This window comes from Geotrypetes seraphini, chromosome 10 (genome assembly GCF_902459505.1).
Source record: "Geotrypetes seraphini chromosome 10, aGeoSer1.1, whole genome shotgun sequence".
Lineage (NCBI taxonomy): Eukaryota > Metazoa > Chordata > Amphibia > Gymnophiona > Dermophiidae > Geotrypetes > Geotrypetes seraphini.
The window spans coordinates 28,065,618-28,078,096 of NC_047093.1; the positions used below are offsets into that span (position 1 = coordinate 28,065,618).

General features: G+C 43.2%; 1 protein-coding gene across 1 annotated transcript in view; it reads right to left on the minus strand.

Annotated features, from left to right (window-relative positions):
• HID1 (HID1 domain containing) overlaps positions 1-12,479 on the minus strand; it is an 87,115-nt gene that overhangs the window by 55,759 nt on the left and 18,877 nt on the right. The window contains exons 2-4 of the mRNA XM_033961768.1: positions 10,213-10,362; positions 6,738-6,908; positions 473-586 (exon numbers count right to left, since the gene is read on the minus strand). Of these exons, the coding sequence (XP_033817659.1) occupies positions 473-586; positions 6,738-6,908; positions 10,213-10,362 (435 nt within the window). The remainder of the gene's footprint in view (positions 1-472; positions 587-6,737; positions 6,909-10,212; positions 10,363-12,479) is intronic.

Genomic DNA, 12,479 nt, shown 5'->3' on the forward strand with positions numbered 1-12,479 from the left:
GAAAATCCTGCCGGATGACCCTGGAACCTGAAAGATGATGGGGGTAACTTAGTGCCCATGTTACTGGTCACATGGACCATACACTTATTAAAGAGCCACAGTAAACTGTAGTGCCCAGGCTCCCAGTTCACCTGCATCTGTAGGTACGTCATAGAACAAGAGCTAAATCAATAGTAGGGGGCCATGCTCAGCTCAGCTCATCTGTGCTGCTGTTCCCATACAGGAACAAAGATCACCCTCGCTGCTTTATTCCCAGTAGCTCAAACGGCAAACAGTGCACTGAGGAAGAAGATGCAAGATTTCCAAAAGCCTCATGCACAGTGGCTCTGAATCTGTAAACAAGCTAAAATGAACCAGGAGAGGACAAGCGACTCCCCTCCACCTGCAAACATCCTTGTCCTCTTTCCAGGCACTCTGCCACATAGCAAAATCTTCCTAGCAAGCCACACACACGGGCAGTGCCTGCACTCACCGCGCCACTCTTCTTATGGCTCTGGACGGTGAAATCTGGGCAGAAGAGCAGATCGGCAACAGCAAGTAATAAGGACTCTGCCAGTGGCCTAGCATTCTCATCTTCTTCATTCCCCTGAGAGAGAGAGAGCACGCATCAGACCCTCAGTCACAGCTTGAAATGTATTGTGTATCCTGCAACCAAATACAGCTGATACCAGACACTCAAGTAATAAGAACTCTGCCAGTGGCTTGGTGTTCTCATCTTATTCACCCCCTTAAGAAAGAGAAAGAGAGAGAGAGAAAGAAAGAAAGAGAGGGAAAGAGAAAGAGAGAGAAGTGGCACCAGATCCGTCTCAGCCTGAAGTGTGTGCCTTAGAAAGTAGAGGGGGAATTCCATGGAAGGGAACTTAAAGTAAAACAGACTTCAGCATTAATTGAGGGAAGATGTAATTAGTTCAGAAGAAAATTTCAATGCAATTTACAGAAGCTGCTCTTCCTAAGTGTGGTTAAACATACAGGTGGTCATTTATGACATTAAAAAAAAAAATCCACTCGTACCCGTTCTATTCCATTTAGGATTTTGTATGACTTCAATCATATCTCCCCTCAGCCGAATCTTTTCCAAGCTGAAGAGCCCTAACATTTTTAGTCTTTTCTCATCCAAGAGGAGTTCCATCCCCTTTATCATCTTGGTTGCTCTTCTTTGAACCTTTTCTTTTTTTGAGATATAGCAAACAGAATTGAACGCAATACTAAAGGTGAAGTCGCACTATGGAGCAATAGAGGCATTATATTGACTTATAAGTGCATTCACGTTACAGCTCCTCTCCCCATTTCTCTTTCCCTATACTCCTCCCCTAGGACGCCATTCATTGGGTAAGTCTATCTTATCTGTACCCTTCTCCTCTACTGCCAAATCCAGACCATGCTCTTTCTCTCTTGCTACACCATATACCCAAGTCATTATTTTATTTTAAGCTCCGTCCCTTGGCAGTATTCAAATCCATGCTAAAAGCCTTTTTTGAGGTTGCTTTTAACTCCACTCGCTTGTAAAGTGCCCATGCCTGAGAAACTCCCTAACCCTCTGCTTGTCCTGTTTGATTAGTTTGCAAGTTCTACTGATCAGGGACTGTCTCTTGAAATTTTTAATGTACAGCTCTATCTAACAGCGCTATAGAAATGAGAAGTAGTAATTCTAGTAATTATCCCACGTGTAAAAATATGCACAATGACAAGATTACATGTACTTCTTTGCACATTTGACACCATTTATAGAACTAAGTCCCAAAAAATTGGCGCCGACCTAAAAATGCATAGCGCTCAAAGTTAGGTGTATGGGGACAGTATGATAGAGACGTTTAAATACCTAAGCACGAGTTGAGTCTCTTTCTATTGAAAGGAAGCTCTGGAACGAGAGGGCATAGATAAAGTTAAGAGCCTTAGGTCAGGAGTAATCTACGGAAATACTTTTTTCCAGAAAGGGTGGTAGATGCGTGGAACAGTCTCCCGGAAGAAGTGGTGGAGACAGATACTGTGTCTGAATTCAAGAGGACCTGGGATAGGCACGTGGGATCTCTTAGAGAGAGGAAGAGATAATGGTTACTCAGATGGGCAGACTGGATGGGCCATTTGGCCTTTATCTGCCATCATGTTTCTATGCTTCTATAACCTTAAAGCTCTATGACCTCACAATGCATGTGTTACAAGTCTTAACCTATAATCATAAAGTTCTATGACATCACAATGCAGGTGTAAAGAGCCTTAGCCAATAGGAAGAGGAGGAGATAGTGGATGCTATGGATGGGCCATTTGGCCTTTATCTGCCATCATGTTTCTAGTGCTGAGATCCACACCTAACTTTCAGCATGAGGATTTATACCAAGACAATGCAAGTCTTCATGCTTAGTTTAGGCAGCGAGCTCCCTTATTCTATTGCATATAAACTGCAGGAATGGCCCCAATCCAGCCACGACCCGCCCATGGCCACACACCCTTTTGATTCCACAAGTAAAATTTCCATGCGGATCCTAGCATCTAAAAATGCGTGCATAAATTTGAATTGATGCCAATTAGCACCTCTAACTGATTATTAGCACACAATTTTCAGCGCTAACTGGGTTGGTATTCAGTTATATTGTACATGGGAACTGCGGGTGCCCGAATTTCCACACATAATTTTTAGCACTATTAATAGAATTAGGACATTGGTGTAGGTGTGTTCTGACTTCTGAGGCAGAGTGTGGACAGGGATGCAATTTACACTCATATTGTATAAAATCTACTATTCTTTGAGCTGGTGTACACATGGCTTCGTTTTACCCGTGATATTTTGTAGACACCTAAAGGCTTCTGTGTCTTTATAAAGTAAGCTGCAAATAGGTGCCTTTTTGTCCTCTCAAGCTAAGCGACGTAGTATAAACTTCCCATCACGCTGGATGTTTCACAATATGCAAACTTATAGGTGCACGGAGAGTAGGTATCCGGGTGGGGAGTGGGTGGAAGCATGGCAAAGTTTAGGTCAGGGAAAGGATAAGTGCATACACAGATCTGCACATTCAAAGCTAGATGTGTACTTTTCCGGCAAAATTCTACCTGTGCAAAAAGCAAATGTTGTTAGCGTTCACTCTGTAGATGTAATTTTCAAGGAGAAAGCACGTGGATATTTTCCCTTTGAAAACTGATGCACGAATCAAAGGTATAAAAGGAAGCGCAAACTTTGTATGAAAGTACACAGTTTGAAATTCAATCTCTTGACTATGCATTTCACCTGCAAAACAAGTGAAAGGTTATTTTATAAATAATTTTTTGCCCTAAAAAATTCCATTATGAAAAAAAAAAAAAAAAAAAGATAAAAAGACCTCAGAAACATTGCACCTCATAAGCCGTGCAGAGCAAGCGATCCGTGAATCTACACTTAACATTTCAGTAGACGGGTCTATCTTAATAGCACACTATTAAAAAAGAAATGTAAACACAATATCACGGCATACATATAATCACTTATCAATGAAAGTATAATAAACAGATCTTATCGTCTCCCATATCAATGATCTCGGCTCCTACCACCCAACAATACACAATAATATATTACTGCTTGAGGTCCTTAACTCCTTATCATATTCAGGGCAATGGATTATATTGCAGGTGAGATCACACCTTTGCTGTCCCTTTTAAGTATTGTTTTAAATAGCATTTTCGACTTAACTTAGGCACTGGTAGGGAGCCTACCAGCGCCGTTTAGAGAATATGGGCCTATGGCTTTAATGAAAGGCAGGCTGCAGCCTCCAAATCCACCATAACAGCTGACATTGTACATTGAAGAGCTATGCAACAAGCAGAACCGTGAAAAAAGTGGCGACGTGACGTTTTTTCTTTCCCTGCTCACAGGATACACATTCATGTTAAATGCAACACAGCGACTGACTGCAGCTGATATCTTACAAGAAGCATTCATTGGTTCCATATTTTCTATAGTCACCAATACTGATGGTGGAGGGGATAAAATCAACCAGCTCACGTTTGCCCCCTGGAAAGAGACACCTGTGATCAACAGCTCCAAAACCACAACAGAAAGTCCCAAGGAGCTAAACCAAATCAAGTTTCAAGTTTATTTATATACCGTTTATCATATATAGTCAAACCTCAGTTTACGAGTAACCCGGATTGCGAGTGTTTTGCAAGACGAGCAAAACACTCAGCAAACTTTTGACTCGTAAACCGAGCATTGACTCAATTTGCGAGCCCCCACCCGTCCCGACCCAACCGCGGGAACCAACAGTATTGCTCCCCCCGAGGCCACCGGCGCTTCTATCGCCTCTTCCCCCCCTCCCCGACTGGCCCTGTCCTTACCCCTGCACCGCCGGTGATAAAAGTGCCTGCCGCCGGTCTGCTGCTGAGAGGGTGAGATCCAGAAGGCCTTGAGCATGCGCAGATGCTCAAGGCTCAGCAGCAGACCGGCGGCACGCACTTTTATCACCGGCGGTGCAGGGGTAAGGACAGGGCCAGTCGGGGAGGGGGGGGAAGAGGCGATAGAAGCGCCGGTGGCCTCGGGTGGAGCATGGGAGTCGGGGTGCGTCTGGCAGGAGTGAGCCAGCACTTGAGAGTCCCAGCAGAGGGGGTAGTGGCATCCAAGGGGAGGGAGGACAGCATCCGGGAGCGGCAGAGCCAACAGTGTCCAGTCGGGCTCTGTTGCGGCAGCAGCGGTTGCGGCGTTTGCTTAGCCAGCACCACCCGGCAGTGAGAGGCAGCCAACAGCAGCAGAGGAGGAGAATTGGAGGAGCCGCGTGGATGGGTCTGTGGCAGAGGCAGCGGTGGAGGCGTCCCTAATGGTAATTAAGTTTTTGGGGATGTGGAACGAATTGTTCAAGTTTCCATTATCTTCTATGGGGAAAGTTGCTTTGATAAACGAGTGTTTTGGTTTAAGAGCATGCTTCTGGAACGAATTATGCTGTTAAACCAAGGTACCACTGTATATCTAAACGGTTTACAATAAAATACTATAAATAAGTAAAAACAGAATATACAAAAATCTCAGTGGCTAATGCAAAAAAGGCTCGCAGTACAGCTGTGCGCAGATGTCTGAGTGAATAGTTTCTGCTGCAAGAAAGGAATATTACATTTATTCACATCTTACATGCAATAAAATTGCAGCTAATGGGGGAGGCGTGGGTCAGATACACGTACACAAAGGTTCTGCGGTAAGCATGGCTTCTTGGTGTGCAAGTCCAAAAAAGTGTTAGCACACATCGATGCCTATACTTTTGTACCTAAATATGAGCCTCACAAAAATTTCTTGCGCATAAAATTTTTGTGAGGCTCATATTGGGGAAAAAGGAACAGGCACCGATGGGAGTTTTTACTTTAGATTTTGCTTGGACATGCACACATCTTGTTATCTGCCACCTAACTTTATAACTGGCAGGCGCTTCCTTCTGGTTACAAAAGATAGCAAAACTGGTAGTTAAACTCTCAAAACCCTGGCAAGAAATCCTTTCTGCAAACTCCTCTATACCATCTCTGACCTGGTGAAAAAGATTTTCACGCTGTGGACATTTCAAAAGTTTCTTTGCATTGCATGGGATTCTTAAATGAGTTCATCATGTTACATTTTAATATATTGTGTGGCCACGTTGTGTGTTCAGCTCCTCTGTATTCTCCGCCTAATAAATGTACGCACACACTCAGCGATAACCATATGGTTAGGCTCACAGAGATTTATGTATTATCCTCTCAGTCGTCCTTGAGAAAGAACACATTTTTTTAACTTAAACTGAACTCAGCATCTGCTGTAAACTTATTTTCCCTAAGAAGAGGCCGACAGAGAGAAATTATTTTGTAACAGCTGCCATGGCAAGTCTGTGGTATAATAAAACTTTATTATACACTTGTTGTAAATTATAAATGAATAAAGAATTAAAAAAAAAAAAAGAAAAGAAAAGTAGGCTGAACAGGGCCAGCTTATTTATTCAAACATGGATCTTCATTTTCTCGGTTGCCTCTTCAAGAAATAGCCTTCTCCTTTAACTGCTCTTCTCTGATCACACCTCCTTCCTAGAGATTTATCTGCTACAGGAAGTCTCAGACCAAGCCACCATGTATGTACAGCACTGAATCTCAGCAATGTCAGAATGGTCCCTTCGTCTCTTATCACTTCTGACTAGGGTGAGTAGAGAATGACACGGACAAATTTGTCTCTGTCCCCGCAAGATCTCAATATCCCTGTCCTGTCCCTGCGAGTTCTGGTCCTGTCCCATTCCCGCAAGCTCTGCCTTAACTGCACAAGCCTCGAACATTTATGATTTTAAAGTGTTCAAGGTTTGTGCAGATGAGAACAGAGCTTGCAGGAATGGGACAGGGACAGAGCTCGCGAAGACGGGATGGGGATAGAGAGATTCCACGGGGCAAATTTGTCCCTGTATCATTGTCTAGAGACCCTGAATCAAAGAAGGTAGAGGCAAGACATCGGCCAGAACCTGCACAACTCTAGAGTAGGAGCGAAAAGGTACAGCTAGGGGTGTTTGTTTTCAATCAGTGCAAAACCAGCATCTCAAGTGTGAACTTCCAACTGAAGGAAGGGAGCAGGGAACAGAGAAGTGAGATTAAGGGGGGGAAAGGGTAAAACCTTACTTGTTCATTCTCAGGAGCGATGATCATCTTTGTAATATCATTAAATTAGTGAAATGCCACCGTCAATACAAGTAACTGAATAGACGGGTGAGGGGTTTGTATTCTCTGTACCCACAAATATCACAGAAAGACCCCCCTCACATGCAACAGATACAGACCCCTCCTCGGCCAGCTCCAGGGACAGTGGACCAGAAGAAGCCTCGCCAGTCGGGGTCCTCGAAGATGTAGGGTAGGATGCGGGTGAGAAGCCGAGTGCAGTTCAAGACAATCTGCTTCTCTTTCTCAGAGTTACATCCACTCTCGGCTCCCTGCACCAATTTTTCCACAGCCTGCAAGATAAAAACCACGCCAAGTGTCAGGACGTGGGGCTTCCACATGTTACCAACTCTCTGGAATTCTCGGCCTTTTTATCTCCATTCAGAAAAATCATTCGCGAATTTCAAGACGCAATTAAAAGGCATACAAGTTTCAAGTTTTATTAAAATTGGATGAATCGCTTAAGCTTAATACAAAGCGATGAACAAATCTAAAAAAAATAATAATAATAATAATAAATCATCAAATTCAGAGAGTCAATACAAATAACAGAGAAATCACATAACAAACAGGACTGAAAGGGAAGTGGGGGAAGAAATACAATGCATGATTGTAAATGAGATGAGTAAGGGATATAACAATAGGGAGGGATATAAAAAAATATATATATATATCAAAAGCTGGAATTAAAAAGTATGACCTATCTATAAAAAAAACTAGCAGTCAAAAGCATCTTTACAAAGAAAGCATTTTAAGTTTCTTTTAAACCTATCAATGAAATGTTCTTCCCTTATGTGTATTGGGAGGGAATTCCACAATTGCAGAGCGACAACTGAAAAAAATTGTCTCCGTGTATTAATGGATTTGAGAGAGGGAACAACCAACAAATGTTGATCATTAGATCTAAGTGATCGGGTGGGGGCATAGGGTATTAAGACTCTGCCAATAAAGGAAGGAGTTTTATAAAGTATTGATTTAAGGCTTAGTAGACATATCTTGTAAGTTATTTGATGTGCCACCGGGAGCCAATGAGATTTTTTGAGAAGTGACTTTCTGTTCTTAATTTTCTAGGTAACCTTTCTCTGAAGTTCCATTCTTAACTTTATCTCAACTAGTGTGGGCAGAACAAACCTTAGTTTTCAACCCTGTCATATTGTTCATTCCTTCCCTTTCCTCAACCTTTTTTGTTTTATTGCAACCTACCGACTCCCTCCTTTCCTCGTATTTCTTGGATGATTTGGACTGTTTAACTGTATTTTATGGTTTGCTTATTTTTTTTGTTCCCTACCCTATTTTATCTTATTGTTAATTTATTTTAAACTTTCATTGTAAACCGCTTAGATTTACCTTTGGTTTTATATTTGCGGTATATTAAATAAATTGAACTTGAACGCGCCCTGCCTACTTACCCACCCTCTAGTGCCCACACAATCACAGCCCTCACGCTGCCACTCACACTGCAATTTATTACATTACTGCTCCATTTACGAGCTGTAATGTAATATAATACATTTCACATTTATTTATAAGTTCAATGCAGATCACAATAAGATAACCCAACTCAGTGGCGTAGTGAGGGTAGGATGACCTTGGGATGGTGGTACTCCCCCCTCCTTCCCTGCCCCCCATGCCACACTTGTACCTTCCCTTCCCCCCCCCCCAGTACCTCTTTAAATCATCACCAGCATGAGCAGCTTCTTCGGCCTGCTGCTCGCGCTAGAATCAAGTCCTGGTCCTGCGACACAGAAATGATTTCAGAGAGGAGCCAGGCCAGCGCAAGCAGCAGGCCAGAAAAGTTGCTCATGTTGATGACGATTTAAATAGGTATGGTGGGGGGAAGGGAAGGCGTGAGCATGGCAATGGGGGGGGGGTCCGCGGAGAGGTGCCGGCAACCCAACCAAGATGATGCCTGGGGCAGTCCGCTCCACTCCCCTTACTATACTACTGATCCAGCTCAAGTTAGATCCTGGGAATGTACATAGCTAGAAAAATACAAAAGCACTTAGTTGAAAATGTAATCACCCAAGGCAATGAGCAGCAAATAAACCAGACACAGAAAATAAACAGTTATAACAGTAATTAAAATATTCAAATAACAATATACATTATGACATAGCACAGATGAATTGTAGTTCTTTTTAACAGCTTTTTAGAGAACCCCTAACCAGTTATGAGATATTTTTGAGCTATAAAGGTTTTTAAAAATTTGATGAAGCATTTAAGATTTATATTAGACTAATTAACAAGACATTAATGAAGAATAAATTAAGGGATTCTTAATAAAATAATGTAATTAATTTATAGTCTAAATAATAGTAGGGAGGACGGGCTTAAGCCGGTGATTTCATCAGGAGTAAAGAGATAAGACTCTTTCTTCTCTTGGAAGAAATTCCAATGTGGGAAAATTACTCTGCTTTCTGAGGCTTGTTCCCGTCAGTTGAATTTAATTGAATTTGGGTGAAATTATGGTTTAAGAAAGACACAATTCAGCTTGACCTCTTAATGATTCTGCCTCTTTATATATAGCATGTTACGGATCATGTCAAAAAAAACAACAACAAAGGGGTAAAACAGCCACACAAAAGATATGACCGACAAAAATAGTGGAAAAAGTCACACATCTGGATGACACAATAAAAACTACTAAAAATAGTTACTAAAAATGCAAAAATGTAAAGTAGCATATCACAGTGGTGAATAGTACACAATACCTATTAAAATATCTTAATAGGAAGCACAAGGTGCAAGTGGAGATGGAATAAAGAGACAAGAGATAAGAATAACAGGAATTAAACAGAAATAGAGGTCCCGATTCTATAAACAGTTACACACTTGTAGGTGCCATTGAGTGCAATCGTCAACCAGACGCTAGGTGCCATTTAGAGAATCGTACCAAGTGGCACCCAAGCAGTCCTAAGCACCAGTAGGCATTGAATCCTTAACTATGCTACATTTATGTCAGGATCTTTTTGGCCTAAATGAGAGCTAGATTCTCAAAACCGATGGGATGCGGTCACAGCCATTATTGTAGCGATTTCAAAGAGGCGAGTCATTCTCAAAAAAACTACTATAATTCATGTAAATCTTGTAAAAACCCCTCATGCATTCATTTCAAGGCCTTCATTAGACCAATACAAAAAGTACTAGAATTAAAATCTAATGCAGATTATTTTACCACCACATTTAAAATTTACAGATCTTTTTTTTTAATGCACTAAAATGGAAATAAATGTTTAAAAGTGCATTAGAACAGTAGTAAAAGTCAGATTTTCAGAATTGGTGGTAAGCATACAAATCTCTCTCATGCCTTTTCATTATATTCATTTACACACATTGTGATGAAGCATGGCCATACCAAGAGAGACTCAGAGAAAATAAGTGCATGAGAGTGGAGGACAGTGTGGTGTAGTGGTTAGAGCTACAGCCTCAGCACCCTGAGGTTATGGGTTCAACTCCTGTGCTGCTCCTTATGACCCTGGGCAAGTCACTTAAATCTTCCACTACCTCAGGTACATTAAATAGATTGCGAGTCCACCAGAACAGCTGATTGAGGACTTTGATAGGCAGTATATAAATAAATGAGACAGGGCAACGTACCTTGTAACACAGAGTAGCAAGGTTCGAAGGAGACTCTTCCCTCACGGCTCGAATTTCTGCTGCTGGCACCAGAGCAAAGACATCCTGAACCGAGGTAGCTGTATCTGCCCAGAACTGGTCCCAGAAAGCATCGTCCGTCGCCTCCACTGGCTGTAAAAAGGCAAAGAAACATTTTTGGGTTACCTTATAAACCACCCCCACACCAAAATTCCGAGAACAAAACACAGTATAATACACAAAACATATATAAAAATCTTTTCTCCAGGCCTGACCACCTGGAGCAGGCCTCTATCTAAGGCTAAAAATAGTGGGGTGATCCACCCTGAAGGCTGAGGAGCGCAAAAGGGGCCCTTCCAAGGCTATCTGACACCATACCTTTTTTCTCCTCTATCACCACAGGATTACTGGCAAACAGGAACAGGAAGTGATGACAGAGATAGGTCTATCATGACAGTGCAGGGCCTGAGGTAACATGGGATCAAGAACAGTTGCTCCAGTTCCCTCTTTTCCATACCCTAGGGAAAGCGCAATCTCTCTCAGCTGCTTGGCAAAAAAAAAGTCACATGCTCAACACTTAGAGATGTAGATACAAAGGTCAATAAACATATTGTAGGCAACATCTCCACACTAGAAACATGGGTTGGGGAAGACATACATATAACAGTAGTCATATCAAGAACTGATGCCCTTAAACTCTAATGCTTATTTTTAAGTGCTGTAAGATTTGAGGACAAGCTCATGATAGGTGTGCATGAATAGGGTCCAACTGAACTGCGTTGTGACCAAGAAGAAAACAGAGGTGTTATACACAGGTAGTTTCTTAATAAACTGAAAAACATCCATTCATGTTCGAAAAGCACTGAAACTGCTGGTGGAACATCTGAAAAGGCTTCACTTGTAAGGGAAAATTCAGGAGAAATTAAGGAAAAATTCACAGTTTATAATTTTGATTATTCAGGAAAGAATAAGGGGTATTTGGGTTCAAGGGTTGAGATATGTGCAGGTACCAAGGACAATGCTTCCTGTTTGATGTCTCACACAAACAAACAATGTCTATTTTTAACCCCTACCTTTTGAATGATCCACCTTTAGCCTGTTCTATCCAGGGGCCATTTTCATGTTTATTGTCTTCAAACTATTTGTTCTTTATATGCATCATTATTTATGTTGTTGATCTATTAAATACTAACCCTGCCACATCATTTCAATGCCACATTTCCTTGATCCGTCTACAACAGGGGTGCCCAACGCGTCGATCGCGATCGACAGGTCGTTCGCTCAGGCGACCCCAGTCGATCGCACAGCAGGTTCCCTTCTCTTTTTTTCCCCTCCTGACCGGCCCGCCTCTTAAAGAACGCTGGCCAATCAGAGTGCTGGAAGGGCGGGGTGAAGGTCGGTGGGGGACGGAGCTCAGCGCATCACAAGAAATAGAAGCGCCTGTAATGATTGAGGTAAGAGCGAGGCCTAATGCTGCCCGATATACAATTTTTAAAACCCCAAAATCGGCCTCCCAATCAGTGGCGTACCGAGGTGGGGCGGTCCGCCCCCACCCCAGGTGCACGGCTTGGAGGGATGCACAGCCGTCCGGGTCCTCCTGCCCTTCCTTTCCACCGGTCTGCGCACGGGGCTCGCACCCGCCGCCCAAATGGTGCTGTTGGTTATCGCGAGACTCGCGGGAGTTGACGGCACCATTCAAGCGTCGGCGCGGGACCAGGCAGGCGCGAGTCCCGAGCACGGACCGGGGGAAAAGAAAGGCAGGATTACCCGGACCTGGCCGGCTGTGCGCCCCTCCAAGCCGTGCACCCAGGCGGATCGTCCCCCTTCTAAATCCATTGTACTTGTCTTTTATTCAGTTCCACTAATGAGCATTGTGACAGGCAGTTCTTACGGGGCAGTTCTTGGAAGTATTTCTTTGTTTTTCTGTGCCTAAGTATTCTATTAATTTAACTTCCTTATTCCTGTGGGGATCTCCAAAGGGGACGAATGGGAGACGGCCGGTGGCAGGTGGCACTTTAGCAATTCTTACAGGTTGCCATAGGCCTCAGGAGCTGTCTTCCCTCTGCCGTGGTCCTGCCCCTCCTCTAAGTCAGAGACAGGCTTGGGGCAGAGGGAAGACAGCTCCTGAGGCCTATGGCAACCTGCAAGGATCGCTAAAGTACCAGCGATCCTCTCTGCAGACTGCTCCCTGCTGGAATTAGGTAAATGGATGTGGGGAGGGTAGGCCTTCGGGGGGGGGGGGGGAGGAGGGGGGAGTGCAGTCCTTCAAG